Genomic DNA, 15,592 nt, shown 5'->3' with positions numbered 1-15,592 from the left:
AGTACAGTGGACTTTCTACTGGTGAATAACTTACGAGCAGCAATGGTAGCCTTCACTCGGATTTCCTGAATAATTTGTTCATCTTTAAAAATAGGGCAACCTCTAGAGGAAGCAGCGTGGTTGCCCTTACAGCTGATGCAATGAGGGGATGGAGGGGGACAATCACCCTCATGGGCATTCCTGCCACATGTAACACATATGGCTGTATTGGAACACGACTGGCCGGTATGGTTAAACCCCTGACACCATGTAGGGTTGGGGATGTGAGGCCAACTGAAATTATCTCATATCCTGCTTTAATGTTCGATGGATGTTGAACTCTGTGAAATGTCAAGAAGAGAGGGCGAGTTGGTACCAATTCCTTTTCAACCCTTTTTATGACTATGTATGGCCTTAACGCCCTGATCAAACAGATAATTTTGAACGTCCTCATTCGATAAACTGTAGAGTGATCTTGTATGAGGTGTGATTGGAAAGTTTTAAGAATGGGCTTGTAATTGTACAATGATGGTACTTACATGCTACTGTGATGCATCTCCTTCAATAGTCCCCTTCTGAGTGAATACACCGACTCCAACAGTGTTTCCACTTTTGGAAACATTCCTGGACATTTTTTTCCTGAAGTGTGTTCAGGATGCTCTCCATATTTGCCTGGATGTCTCCAATCAAGTCAAATCGCCTCCCTTTCAGTGAAAATTTCTGTTTAGGAAACAGGTAGAAGTTTGCAGGAGCTAAATCAGGGGAATACGGCCATTGTGGAAGCACATGAATTTTGAATTTGGTCAAAAATTCAACGAAGGAGAAGGCACTCCAGGGGTAAATTCATGATGCACAATACTGGTAGAATCGAAAAAAATCACCAGCATTGTCTTCACCTTCGACGGACTTTGCAATGCCACAAGAAGCGTTGCCAGAGCTGCACTCTGGCAGGACGGTCTTGTGCCCTAACGGCCTGGACGCACTGAACATGGAACGGATACAATAATTGCTCATCAAGTACTGTGCAGGCCAGAGGATGACTAATACCTTCAGCTGCTGTTATTCATTGCACACTGGTTCCAGTACTGTTGTCCACTGCATGTAGAACATGTTCCTCAATTCCAGGTGTACGAACTGAACTAGGCCTTCCACTGTTTACACAACCTGTTTCCCCAAGATGCAGGAACAATTGGCTGAACAGCTAAACAGATGGTACCCTGCATGCTGGAAATTGTTCAGTGTACTGGTTATGGGATCTCAGATTAACTCCACCTGCTTAACCATAGCAGTAAATCATATCTGCCATTTCCCTTGTGGAATAAAAGTCCTCCATTGCTAGGTTGTGTTAGAGCATCTGCAAGAGAGAAAACGTGCTGTACCACACCACAAATATCACAATAACATGTACTGTTAATGTGACCTGTAAGTAGGCCAAACATCAATGTACACACCAGGGGTTAGGAGAAATGTATGTAAATGTAAACAGATGTAACAAGTTACGGTATATTGATAATTTTTACTTATGGACCGTCTGACAGCAACTGAATAAAACACAATTTTAGTGCCATACGCGTTTCGCCTTTATTTTCTGCAAGGCATCATCAGTGGCCTGGAATATGTACATATGTTAGGTATTTTATTTACACTTTTATCATTGTGCCTATAGGTTATAAACAGGGGGGGGGGGGGGGGGGGGGAGGAAGACAGGACTATAAAAGTTGAAGATGTAACAAGACTTCAGTACAATCACACAACATAAATGGAACAACTCGCTGCAGACCACTGAGCCAACTAATGTTGGCATAGATACTGCATGACAGTATCCCAGCATGCTGTTGACCCAGGTATGACAGAATGCCAATGCAAGAACTGTGCTCATATCAGCAACAGGATGTTCATGCCTTCCGACCTCATGGTATTCTATGCCAGGGGTTATAATTAAGGTTAATTATTGGGTAGTTATCTATAGTAGATCAAGTACTGCATTGTCGTGTGACACCACAAGAGCACCTCCTATGAACACATGTTCACACGCCATTCATCAGAATGTATGCTTTGCAGGACCCATGATCATAAGACATTTTTCTCTTGTTTTGATGCATACTATCGTCCCCTGAAATACTGGACAGTTTTTTTAACACCCTATATATTAAGAACAGAATTGGTCCCCAATATACGCCCCTGAAGAACTATGTTAATTGTTTTTGTCATATTACGACTATGACAGACAAACATTCTTCCACTTATAAATCTTATTGTCTAACCATCTCCAGATGGTACTATATCGTTATCTGTATAATTTGTGATGTTAAAATTTGCTTTTGCTAAACTAAGTAAGATAGTTGTCTCAACGTAACACAGTAATCGCGTTATTGTACAGTGAATTGCTTTTCTCGTACAAACAATGTACTAAAAATGGTTTACTGTACCAAACAAAGGTAAATAAATACGGTAACGATGAAGTTGACATGGTCAAAGGGCACATAAGTAACCATGCCCTGATATTCTTTCTTAACACAGTTTATTGTTTGAGGAATTTAAGCTTTATGAAACTTACTCTCTCAACATCATCTCCCAACAAAACTGATAACATCAGTGACAGGCGTCCTTACCTCTCCAATAAGAAGTCCCATGACTTCTTCTTTCTCAGTCGATAAAGCATGTTGCAAGCAAACCAAATAGACGTCAGCGGCCATTTTAACGGACGTTAATGCCATGATTAGGATCAGATTTAATTTATGCTAGTTGCTCTATTTACACTCACTACTTCGCCCACAGTATTAGAATCTCGTGCGGCATTTGTTAAGTTGTATGTTTCGTGTTTTGATACTGTACCTTACTGCCAACTGTACGAAATGGTTACGTCGTTGTTTTTCTTCCAACGAATCAGAATAGGTAATAAATGGCTGTGGGCTGATAAAAGTAACAGTCATATAAAACTAGGGTCACTGGCCAAATAACAATGAAAGACGTTCATTGTTAATCACTACGCAAAATAGAATGCATTCGTTTGTAATCGGGAGTACTTCGCCTACGCTGGAAGCGACCGCATGGTTCTGCAGAGTGCGTGTACAGAAAAGGGACTAAAAGCAGAAATCAGAAGAAAACATGGGATTTGTAGAGGATACGCTTATAATACTTGTAACTCAGGTAGGTGGCTGAACGATTGCTTCGTCACTGAAGGGGGTAACCCCATTCGACGAGATGCTCTCATGTTTGCCAACATGCATCATCTTTACTGACGTTTACGGGAAATGAAAGATTTGAAAACTTGTATAAAAGCCGTAATTACTCTACTGCCTGATATAATAATTGCATACTCAGCTCGCATAATAATGTTAGCACAGAAATAAACAGAAAGAAACATGTGTCATCAAGTAATCAGCCGCGTTAGTGTAAGCCATGGTATCAGTTAAAACATCACTAAAAGTGACTTAATATTGTTGCGATACAAAATGCGGCGACGTAAAGCTATAATAATCTTGCATTACCAAACTTTGTATTAACTAACTGTGGAATATGAACTGCGCGATCGTATTAAAAGTAGTGTTACATTGAATCTGTGTTCTCCAGCATACAGCTGTGACATTATTTAGTTCCCCTGTAATGTGAGCAATACCTGGCAGAGAAGTATGGGACATCACTCACCAGTTTGCTAAATGACTAACGATTGAAAGATATTTGGAAATGAGACTACAGCAAGAGTAAATCAGTTGGCTCTTGCCACTCACACTGGACTTGCATTCAGTAGTATGACAGTTCAAATCCATGTCTGGTCATCCAGATTTAGATTTTCCATGATTTCCATAAACTACTTAAGGGAAATGCCAGGTTGGTTTCTCTGAACGGGCGTGGACGATCACCTTTCCCATTGTGCTCTAATCGGAACTTGTGCTCCATCCCTATCTCCCCTTTTGCCAATGGAACATTAGACACTAATCTTTTTTCCTTTCTCTTACCATTGATTGAAACTGTCTACAATATTGGCGTTGCTTTCAAGTGATTTCGCATATAATTAAAATATCAATATTATCCCTAGGTCTGGGGCAACTTAATGAAGGAAATGGCATGCTTGCCTAGAGGAAACTATAGACAAGCATAGGTACCTGTTTTATTGATGTTATAACAATCAGCTATTCAACACTGGTGCTTTTATAGAACAATAAGCAAATGTTGATTCTGTTCAGGTAAAGAGTACAGCTTTCCAAAAGGCTGTTCGTTTCTTTTTTTTTTAAAAAAAAGGTCATAGGTTTCTGTGTTTGTGAGAGAAACAGAACTCATGATGAAAGTTGGGATAAACATTTTTTGAGACTGGAAAAATCACAGTGTAGAAACTTACATCACTTGAAGTATGTATCCTTACAACACGTGGATTAAATTAACTTTGCACTAAGGAAATGTGTGTGAGTTTTGTTTATGACACTCCTATAGTCCTAACATACATACACACACACACACACTCAAAAAAAAAAAAAGGCAAACGCTGTCTGCCTATATTGTTCCGGTTGACTCTGTCAGCAGTACACTTTGACTGCTTTGAGTTGTTGTGTCAGTTGGGAGGGAGACGCAGCAGGTGCACGGGAGAGGAATGTACACAAGTGAGCGTGTTCTAGCAACCAGTCGGGGGAACTGCGTGTTGCAAATGGTGATGGGTGAGGGTGATTTGGGAGGAGGAGACAGAACAGAGGAAGAGGGAGATTTGGAGAATAGGGTGTCAGTGCAAGAGGAGTGAAATTAAGGTCAAAGGTCAGGGTTAGGTAGTTGTGGGGTAGGGGCTAGTGAAGACTGAGCTCAGGAGGACACAGGTCAAAAGATGTGTTTCAGAGGCAGCTCCCATCTGTGCAGTTCAGAGAAGCTGGTGTTGGGGTAGGGTGGTTGTCAAGTCTGCTCTTGGCCATTGTTTGGTAATGGCTATTCATTTGGATGGACCGGTAATTGATGACCATGCCCACATAAAGTTCTGTGCAGAAATTAATATGGAGATAGTATATAAAGTGACCACTTTCACTGCATATGATAAGGTGGATGACTCTGTAACGAGTTTGGGCTATGATGTGCTGGGTCAGTGTGTCGGACTGGTGTATCACCTGGTTGATCCACATTAGTACAACCCATGTGACAATTTTTTTTAACTTCTATAGTTTGTAGGTTAACTTCTGTAGTAGGTTGATAATTCTGTGAAAAAATAGGAGTAAGCAATAGGAAAATATGGGTAATACACAATATGCACAAGAACCAAGAGGGAACAATAAGAATGTAAGTCCCAGGTTGGTGTGCTTGGATTAAAAGGAAGTAAGACAGGGATGTAGTATTTTGTCCCTACTGTCCATTCTGTGATGGAAATAAAAGAAAGGTTCAAGAATGTGGGATTAAAATTCAGGGTGAGACAATGTCAATAATAAAATTTGCTGAAGGCATTACTGTCCTCAGTGAAATGAAGAAGAGTTACAGGATGTGTTGAATGGAATTAACAGTCTAATGAGTACAGAGTATGGAATTGAGAGTAAACGAAGAAAGACAAAAGCTATAAGGAGTAAGAGGTGTGACATTAGTGATAAATTAAAAATTAAAAATTGTGAACCATGAAGTAGATGAAATTAAGGAATTCTAGAACCTTAGAAGCAAAATAGCACATGGCAGATGAAGCAAGGAGGACACAAAAAGGAGACTAGCACAGACAACAAGAGAATTCCTGGCAACGAGAAGTGTACTAGTATCAAACATCAGTGTTAACTTGAGGAAGAATATGTACATTTGAAGCACAGCATTGCATGATAGTGAATAATAGATTGTGGGAAAACAGGAAAATGAATGTGGTGCCACAGAAGGATGCTGAAAATTAGGAGGACTGATAAAACAATAAATCAGGAGGTGCTCTGCAGACTTGTGTGGTAAGGAACATACGGAAAACACTGACAAGAAGAAGGAACTTGCTCATAGGACATGTGTTAAGACATTAGGAAATAACATTTATTATACTGGAGGAGGCTGTTCTATAACTGGCCTGTATGGCATGGGTGATCCTGGGTGCACTTTTGATTGCTCATGGGCTGGCATAGCTAGTTTAGGCTATCCACCAGGTGGTCCTATTACACATGTTCTGCACATACATTAACCTCTTCGCCAGCCCTGTTGTTTAGCCAGTGCAGAACTGTTGTATATGACCTGGCATGGCTGCAGGACTGTCCATACAGCAGCTGTTTGCCTGCTCCTGCGCACCTGAGCTTGTGGGTGTCTGGTGGTCTACAGGTCGGCACGGCTTGATGTATAGGGTATAATTTGTTAGGAAAGACAGAGACTGGAATACATGCGACAAATAATTGAGGCTGTAGTATGCAACTGCTACATTGAGACGAAGAGATTGGCACAAAAGAGGAATTTGTGACCGGCCCCATCAAACCAGTAAGAAAAGGAGCTATTGAGATGGGTGATGCAATTGCTGTTTCTATGTTCCTAGGCATTTATTTAATGTGGCTGTGACCCCCTACGATAGACTGGCCCAACCATCACACATTTATGTCTCCATAATTGTTGGTGTCACCTGAAAATGAAGCTTTAGACATTGAAACTGGTCGTGTAATAAATAAGAAATTATTGACAACTGAAGCAGATTTTTTATTCTACCAGTATGTTTCTCAGTTTCAGATGTTCACATTATCAAATAGGATGCACTAGGATACTGCATAGGTTGGGTAGACAATGGGATACCAATTTGGGAGTGGTAGGAAGGATTCTGGACAGGTTGTTCCTAATTTATGGGCAAAAGATAAGTAGTTGGAACCCTGGCAAAGGATACAGTTCAGTTATTCCAATCTGCAATGAGAGGAGTGCTCCTTTGCTGCTGGTTCCTGGAGATGGCCATGGGAATTAACTAAGAAACTTATGGAAATATAACCATGCTGGTCTAGTGGGTAGGGCATTAGACTCTGGTCCTGGAGGTCCTGATTTCAGTACTGGATAGGGTGGGGATGTACCCATGTACTCCTCAGCCCCTGCAGGACAGCCCTAGGTCCACTAAGCTTGCTATCAAATGAATACTGAGGATCTGTGTGAGGGTAAACGGTGGCTGGTGTGATTGGATCATCACCCTCACTCTCCTAGTGTCACAACAGATAGAAAGACTGCACTCTACTGTAGGCTAGTCATGGACTAGCATCACAAACTTCGCCTTAACCTGTATTACTTATCAAACGGCAGAAGATGTTGGAACAAAGAGACCTAAAGAAATGGAAATCTCAAATAGAGCGTGACAACTATTAAAAGAGAAGGTGAGTGTTTCAATCAAATGGCAGTGGCAACATGGTAGAATTTGAATGAAAGCTATTCAGAAAAACTATGAGAGACTGTAAGAGGATACAGTGAAAACATGATAAGAGAAACAGTTGAAAATGTCAGGAGTTTGAGAAAGCAAACCAATATCATCATTTCAGATGGGAATGCCACAGTAACTAATAACAGAGAGAAAGTTTACTAGTGTTTTTAATATTCCCCTATATGATTGCGTAGTTAAGAGATGAACCAGAAACACAGGTTACCTAGTGATGGCAATGATGACATTTCAGAATTAATGACAGATTAAGTATTAAAAAAGCTATCTTTTGAAAGAAAGGAAAAAAAGGGAGTAAAAGAAAAGGGGATAGCATCTGGCACATCAGTAGAAATGGCAATGGAACCTGGAGACCTGTTGTGTAAAAAACACTGATTTTTGATATGGCTCACAAAACATGCTGTTTTAGAAGTGAATGTAGCACAGTGATGCCGTTTCTGTTATGAAAGAAATTGTAGAACAGATTAATGTGCGTGAATTCAATTTTGTCATGGATACACGAATTTTGAGAAGGCTTTTCACTCACTTTCAAGAAAATCTATTTGCACAACACTTGAGAAACAAGACAGTGATTCAACCTATATTAGTATATTAAAGCATATGTATGTCAGTGCTGTAGTTTCCATTGGGCTTCATCTGCACAGTGAGAAATTCAGAATCTAAGGTGGAGACAGACAATGATATTCCATATGACCAGAACTATTCACAACAGCTTTCAAATCTTTAAACTCAGTGTGTTAATGGAAAATATCGCAAACACTTTCAATTCAGTGATGAAACTGTACTGTTTGTAAACTTCAACAAAAGATGAAAGAAGTCAATAGATCAAGCTTGAAAGTAGACATGAAGATCTGTTACACGTCTGAAATAATGTACAACAAAACATTGCAAAGTATCAAGTTATAAACTAATTAATGAGCTATTGTATTAGGACAGTTGAAGACAATGGGCTGGACAGGAAGAGAAATAAATGTGAGAGTAAAATTGGCCTCCACTGCATTTAATTAGACACATAGGTTTTCTAGAACTAAACTTCCAAAGATGTGACTGAAATAGAAAATTTACTGTTAGTGAGTATTACCGGTTTTGACTTACAACCTTGAGACATGGGCAACAGCTATTGCCTGCTTAACCTTCACAACATCGTAGTCCATCCCTAGGTCAGTCTCAGCTTGAACCCCTTGCCACAGGGGAAGATCCAGGCACAAGACCTGCCCAATCTACCCACCCAGCACTTCCTGTTCCAGTCCTGTCACAAGCTTGTCCTACTCCTTCAGAGACTGGGCCACCTGTGAAAGCAGCCATGTCATATTCCAGCTCTGTTGCAATCATTGCACAAATTTTTTTATATTGGTATGACTACCAACCAGCTGTCCACCAGGATGAATGACCACCATCAAACTGTGGCCAGGAGTAAAGTCGACCATCCTGTAGCACAACATGCTGTTGAATAGGACATGTTTGATTTCAATGGGTGCTTCACAACCCGAGCCATGTAGATCCTCCCCTCCACCACCAGCTTTTCTGAACTATTCTGATGGGAGTTATCCTTAAGACTCATTCTCCACCCCTAAAATTACCCTGGCTTCAACTTAAAATAACCTACTGTCCCCACACCCCTCCACCCGACAGTTTCTGCCCCCACTGTTCTAACAGCCTCTCCAAATACATATCCCCTCACCCTCATTGTGCCCTGCTCCCTGCCAGCACACCCACCACCAGTCCTCTCCTCTCTCCATTTCTTTCATCTCCACCCCCCCCCCCCCACCCCCCCTCCACCCCTTCTTCCCCACAGCTCCCTGATGCTTTGCCTGGCAGCCTTGTCTTGCTGCCTTACAGTCCCTACAAGCTACAAGCTTTGCCAGACCACACTCTTCTCTCCTCCCCCCCCCCCCCCCCCCCCCCCCCCCACACACACACACACAATACACACACACATAAGCACACGCAAAAGTTGCAGTCTGGCCGGAGCAACTGAAGATAGCAATCGTGTGCGTAAGGTGTGCCTGCTTGTGTGTGTGTTTTTTTTTCCTTTTTCTGAAGAAGGCTTTGGCTGAAAGCTCAGTGTGTAACAGCCTTTTCATTGTGTGCGTCTGCAACTCAATAAGTCATCTTTACGGTGAGTAGTAATCTATCATTTTCATAAATACAGCTAAATATTTTTCAGATGTCTTCTTTACATTGTCACTTACTGATTTCCTTTACTTCATCAACTTACAGTGAGTCATACTGAATACTAAGTAAATATTACAAAATTTTTGAGCAACTAGTATTTACATTGCACAAATTTTAGAATGTATTTTTCTAAATAATTAAGTAATTTCAATTTTATTGGTAGCTTTGTCTCATATCTTTATGAGCTTTTGATTTTTCAGATATTATTCTTTGTTGGAGGATGGGTGTTTTTTGTGAAGCAGCTTTTCCGTGACTATGAAGTTCACCATACCCTGGTGCAGCTTATATTTTCTGTTACGTTCTCCTTGTCATGCACAATGTTTGAGCTGATAATTTTTGAAATTCTTGGTATTCTGGACTCAAGGTGAGTGTAAATATGTGTAGATGTCTGTAGAACTGAATTTTTGAAAGATCCAGACTCATAATATTCACAATAGTTCAAATAATTACAGTTAAAACTAAATATGTGAAGATAAAAAATCTACTCACCAAGCAGTGGCAGTGGAACACACACAAAAAAGGATTTAAATTTTTACAAGTTCTCGGAGCCAGTGGCTCCCTTCTTCTGGAAGAAGAGTTGAAGGGGAAGGGAGGGGGTGAAGGAAAATGACTGGAGAGGTTTAGAGAAAGGGGTACAGTTCAGAAAAGTCACCCAGAACCCCGGGTCAGGGGAGACTTACCAGATGGGATGAGAAAAAAAGACTGATTGTTGGGGACTGTTGGGCAGACATTTTTTCACAATTTTTAATCTTGCTTATCATGATCATTATTTTGTTTCTAGTTTATGCTCTGAAAAGAAATAAGTTAGTGTATGTAGTGTTGCTATTTTGATCAACAGAGTGGGGACGTACATGAAATTACACTTTTTATCAAGTGAACTTTTAGTGTTGTAGTGTTGCTGTGAATCCTGACTTAAGTTTCTGCACTCAGAACAGTGTGTCTGTTTTGGCATTGCTGCAGAGTAATGTCATATTTCTGATTCGATGAGTGACATCTCATAAATATATTACAGATGTTAAGTGTTCATTGCCAAGAACTCGGTGTTATCTGTGAGTTGGTTTAACATGGCATTTCCAAAAGAAGCAATAAATTTCTTTTTTATATCACAGATACGCAGGAATATAATGAAAACAATAAAGGATAATCCACAAATAATGTTGCAAACACAAATTTAGTTTTAAATATTTTTGATGACAGGAGCTTAGGATACGAGGCCAAATAATGAGAACTTGAAAATAGTACTCATATAATCCACAAAAACTACAAACTATTATCAGAAGCATACCATTCCAAATGACCTGCTGGAAAATATATCTGAAAATCCTGTTCCATGAGCTGTAAGAGATATAATCTGCAATTTATATGGCAGTTTCTACAACATTGTGAGTGAGGGAACATCACATACTTAATTTGCTGATGCTATGTATAGCCATGACCCTTTGTGACGTCAAATATTTTGTTACATTGTGGTTAAATTTTTGATTGTGACATGTTATGGCTCTTTAAATCCACGTGAGAATGACAAACATTCTGGAATAAATTGGGTCTGATATCCCTTACAGTTTTCTTGTAAAATACTGTCATTTCATAAATGCAGCAAATGCATTGCCAGCTATTACGAAAATATACATGTAGATGTATCCTCTATATTGCAAAACAGTGAAGTTGACACTGGAAAGTGAACATCATCTCTTCAGCCCCCTAGTATTCCTTTCTGTAACTAGCAATCACCACTTTATCCCTTGACTCATGACTACAACAGACAATTTCGCTGGAAATATGGAAGTCTGATGTAATTGCTTTTACCCGTAAATATCTGGGAATTCTAAAAATATTAGGGAATTCAGAAAGACCATTGAGTATTTACTGCTTGTTGACAGAGATGGATAGATTGAATTATTTGGTCGGAAATTACTGGGTGAGGTTCTGTTTTGGGAGAACAGTTGGTTGTGGAATCATTACGTATGGGAAAGCAGTGCATTTGTTGTTAATTTTGCTAGTTACTCAGTTGCTATTTGATGGCTAGTGCACTTTATGTTTCAGAAATTGTTTTGTACCTGACTTTATTGTTTGCATTAAATCAAATAATATGTGCAATAATGTTTCATTGATCAGCACTGAATATCCAGGCTCCGTCTGACTAATTTCAGTACAAACTAATACTTTGCCAACTTTATGAAACACTTCAAGTCAATAATGACCATATCGTGATTCATTATTGTTTTGAAATGTGATACATTATTGCTATCAAAGTTTTTACATATCAGAGATGCACTAAATTGGCTCAATACAGAACTGTGATGACGGGTAATCACAACAACAGGCTTTCCACTGGTGGTGAAAGGAACTAGAGTTACATCTTTTTAACTTTGATAATCGTTCATAAAACTGTAAGTAAACTAGTATTTGGTTTTTGCAGTATTGGGTATAGCAAATATTAGACTATATGTTCACAAAAGTCTCCCGGAAAATAGTCACAAAATCTAGCTCCCATACATCATTTACTATGTCTCTGTATTGCCAACAATTTCATTACTGTGAATGAAAAATCACTAATGGCAGAGGTAGGAGCAGAAATACTTTCAAGAAATGTTTCTTTTGCAACATTATTTGCCAATTTTACTGCATGTTATGATAACGTTTCACATTTTACTTAAAGCGGTACTACCTGAAGAAGCACAGGTTTATAAATATTCCAGTTCTGATACTTTTTCTCTCAAGATTTTATGTGAGTGGCTGGAAAATTTGGATATTGTGTTAGAGATTAGTGGAAATTCATCAAAAGGTTTGAATAGAGCAAACTTTATCCTAAGTCAGGGACTATAGAGAAGTTTGAGAATGATTTGCTGTTGCATGATAAAGTCACAATTTTCATTTTACTGGAATCTGATATGAAACCGTTACTTTGAGAATTTCAGATGCATTCTCTTGCAGCTCAATTTTTACGCACTACCCAGACCTTGTTGTTGAGAAACAAAAATGAAATGACTTTGAAGCCTGAAATGTTGGTAAACACTTCTGCCATAACACTTCAAGATGTTTAACACAACAGTAATTTTTTCCCTGTAAAGCTCTGGGATGTGGAACATGTCAGAAAACAAGAATACACAATAAATATTTACAAAATAAGAACAGATATGCTAATGTACCCTCCACAGATACCAATTAAATTGGCCTTGTGGGTGTGAAATCAAGCAAAAAAAGAAAAGAAAAACTTGTCACCCTTAGGTACATATGATTATTCTTTGGCAGTTGTAGCAACACAGCTTTTTTTCTTTTTTTTAAAAAAGGCTGTTTTGCTAAGAAATTTGTCAGTGGAGTAGAATTGCATGAAATAGAAGAATTGTGTTTCAATTTCAAGCTGAGAATAAAGCAACCGGTCAAAAATGTATCTGCAAATGTTCCCCTACTTCCACTGTCTTATAAATTGACAAAAGCTGCAACTTACTTGATACCAGCTTAACTGCGAGTAATCCCAATTTGAGCCAAAAATTGAAGGATTAAATTCTGTCAATATTTGTAGGAAATGACTGATAGTTGCTACGTAATTGATGTTGCAGTGCACGAGTTCTATGAACTCTTAACAGGACTACAAATAATTCATGCATTCAGAGCATACAGTCACACATAAAGATAGTTTTGGCCTATCTGGAGGGCATCCTGGATGAATATTGGCAGAGTATGTAGTTACAAGTATTTCCTGTTTCTGTTAGCGGAGTACAAATGTACAGTGGCATGACAGTAGACTGGACTGTGTATATAGTATGTCTGTCTGAGAATATGAAAGGGATATCAATCCTCACACATTAAGAGCTCTTTGCCATTATCATATCCAGTTTGAGTATTCTCAGTGTAAATTACATTTATAATAAAACATTTTTCATTTTCTGCAGTCATGTCATTACAAAATTACATGGCTAAATGATGTGCCCAAACAGATGAGAAAACGTCTTTATTCTTGTTTATACCTTATTTTCATTCCAGACTAAATTCAGAATGATCATCGGTAAGTGATGTGGCAACTCAAATAGTTTTATTTGCAACCATGAACATTAGTAAAGCAGACCTTATTCTTGCACACAACAAAAATTATTTATGGGAAAATTTGAATTTCAGCCTGGCAACTCAATAAACCCATTTAATGGTATAGAATTGCTTTTGGAACAGTATAATTTCTACTGTGGGCACCATTCAAATAATGTCAGAGGAAAGCAGTGAGTACCAAACAGCTGATTGTCACTGATGTGGTTTATGTTGCAACATTGTGCTTGATTAATACAGCTGTCAGCAGAACAAGTTGCTGATATTCAACAGTAAAGCAACAGCTACAGCTGCAGCTGCCACTTATTTGATTAGGAAGGTTAACAGTTGAGTGCAGAAGCAAATGAAGTAGTACACCAAGAGCTTCCAATTTTTCTGTCACCTCTGTATTGGGTGCAGGAATGTGACAGTGAACCAAGCACCCAGGCAAGGTCCCATTTTGTCATTGGGGAGTTATATGTTGGTGACAGTAGGATTGGTCTGCAGTCTGTCACAAATGACAGTTCTGTAAACTTTCTCAGTAGTGTTTACTGAAAAGCACACTTTCTTCCCTCCAGGAATTCATATATTTGAGTTCATGGAGTGTTTCCATAATGCTCACATGTTGATTGAACCTACCGGTAACAAATACAGCAGCATGTCTCAGAATTTATTCAATATTTTCCTTTAATGTGGACTGTTCCCAAACTCTCAAGCAATACTTACGAATGACTTGCACAATTGTGTTACATGCAGACTCCATTATAGATGAACTAAACTTTCCCAGACTTCTTCCAACAGATTAAGTTGAGCATTTGCCTTACCCACAACCAATCTTACATGCTTGTTCCACTTCATGTCACTGTAAAATATTGGGCCTAGTATTTAATCAACACTAGCAGTATCAAGCAGCACACAACTAATGCTGTATTTGAACAGTGCAAGATTGTTTATCCTGTCATCTGCATTAAGACAGATTTTTCCACATGTAAAACAAACTGCCATTCATCACAACAAATAGAAATACTATCCAAGTCATCCTGTCTCTTTCTATTATCACTGGATTTTGACACTTTCCTGTATACTCAAGCATCATAAGCAAACACTCTGTTGATCATTTATGTACATAGAGAACAAGAGCAGTCCGATCACTCTACCCTGAGACACTCTTGACAATGCTGTTATATCTGATGAACAGTTGCCATTTAGGACTATGTTATGGATTACATTAAAGTCTCTGAGCCACTCACGTTTTTGAGAACATATTTCATATATTCAGACCTTCATTAACTGTCTGCAGTATGGCTCTGTGTCAGATGCTTTTTGGGAATATGGAATGTACTTTTTGACTTTCATATATAATTCACAGGATTTCATGCATGAAAAGGGCAAGTTGAGTTTCACAAGAGTGGTGCCTTCTAAATCCTTGTTGATTTGTGGATAGAAGCTTTTCTGTTTGAAGGCTGTGTATTATTGATCTTATAATTAAATGAAATCCTGCTTCGATCATTAGTGTAGCTGTCTTTTATATTCAAACTTAGAATATGCTCAGCAACTGTACAGCAAACCGACATGAAAGATATTGCACTACAATTTTTTGGGTCCATTCTTTTATGGGGTCATCCTTTTTCCAGTCACTTGGGGCTTTCTGCTGGATGAGAGATTCATGACATGCAAGATAAGTAAGGGGTCAGTGCTGAAGAGTACATACTGTAAAGCCAAATTGGGATTCCATATGAAGACATGTGTGGGGAAAAGGGGTAACCCTCAAATGTAAAAACTTAGAGATAAGTGTTGCCATCTGTTGATGGGTACGGGAACTATCAAATTTGACATTGGTCTCACCCCTAAATATGCTATTGTGATATTTAGGGGTGAGATCAGTGTCAATTTTGTTAGTTCCTGTACCCAGCAACAGATGGCAACATTGATCTCTAAGCTTTTACATTTGAGTATTAGCCCATTTTTCCATGTATGTCTTTACATGGGTCTTGTTTTCAATCATTCAACTGCTTTTCAGTGCTGGGAATGCTTATCCGTATCTCCTCCATATGGCAATTTGTAGGACATTCAAAAGATCACATGTCTGAA

At 39.0% G+C, this 15,592-nt stretch overlaps 2 protein-coding genes across 6 annotated transcripts in view; one reads left to right on the top strand and one right to left on the bottom strand.

Moving 5' to 3' along the window:
- LOC124595253 (lys-63-specific deubiquitinase BRCC36-like) overlaps window positions 1-3,067 on the bottom strand; it is a 46,315-nt gene extending 43,248 nt beyond the window's left edge. The window contains exons 1-2 of one of the 4 annotated variants that reach the window (XM_047133918.1): window positions 2,592-2,730; window positions 1,027-1,333 (exon numbers count right to left, since the gene is read on the bottom strand). Coding sequence is in view for 1 of the 4 variants with exons in the window: in XM_047133917.1 (XP_046989873.1) it covers window positions 2,592-2,696 (105 nt within the window). In the remaining 3 variants the exon portion in view is untranslated. Of the gene's footprint in view, window positions 1-518; window positions 911-1,026; window positions 1,334-2,591; window positions 2,791-2,814 lie in introns of those variants that run through there. The other 3 variants (XM_047133920.1, XM_047133917.1, XM_047133919.1) reach the window with 3 other exon arrangements.
- Window positions 2,792-15,592, top strand: part of LOC124595251 (Golgi pH regulator A) — a 109,156-nt gene continuing 96,355 nt past the window's right edge. For both annotated transcript variants that reach the window (XR_006978187.1, XM_047133916.1), the window contains exons 1-2: window positions 2,792-3,129; window positions 9,682-9,845. Coding sequence is in view for 1 of the 2 variants with exons in the window: in XM_047133916.1 (XP_046989872.1) it covers window positions 3,088-3,129; window positions 9,682-9,845 (206 nt within the window). In the remaining variant the exon portion in view is untranslated. The remainder of the gene's footprint in view (window positions 3,130-9,681; window positions 9,846-15,592) is intronic.

The sequence above is a fragment of the Schistocerca americana genome, chromosome 2, assembly GCF_021461395.2.
Source record: "Schistocerca americana isolate TAMUIC-IGC-003095 chromosome 2, iqSchAmer2.1, whole genome shotgun sequence".
Classification (NCBI taxonomy): Eukaryota; Metazoa; Arthropoda; class Insecta; order Orthoptera; family Acrididae; genus Schistocerca; species Schistocerca americana.
The sequence above is the reverse complement of the archived record's forward strand: the minus strand, read 5'-3'. Positions and strand labels throughout refer to the sequence as shown.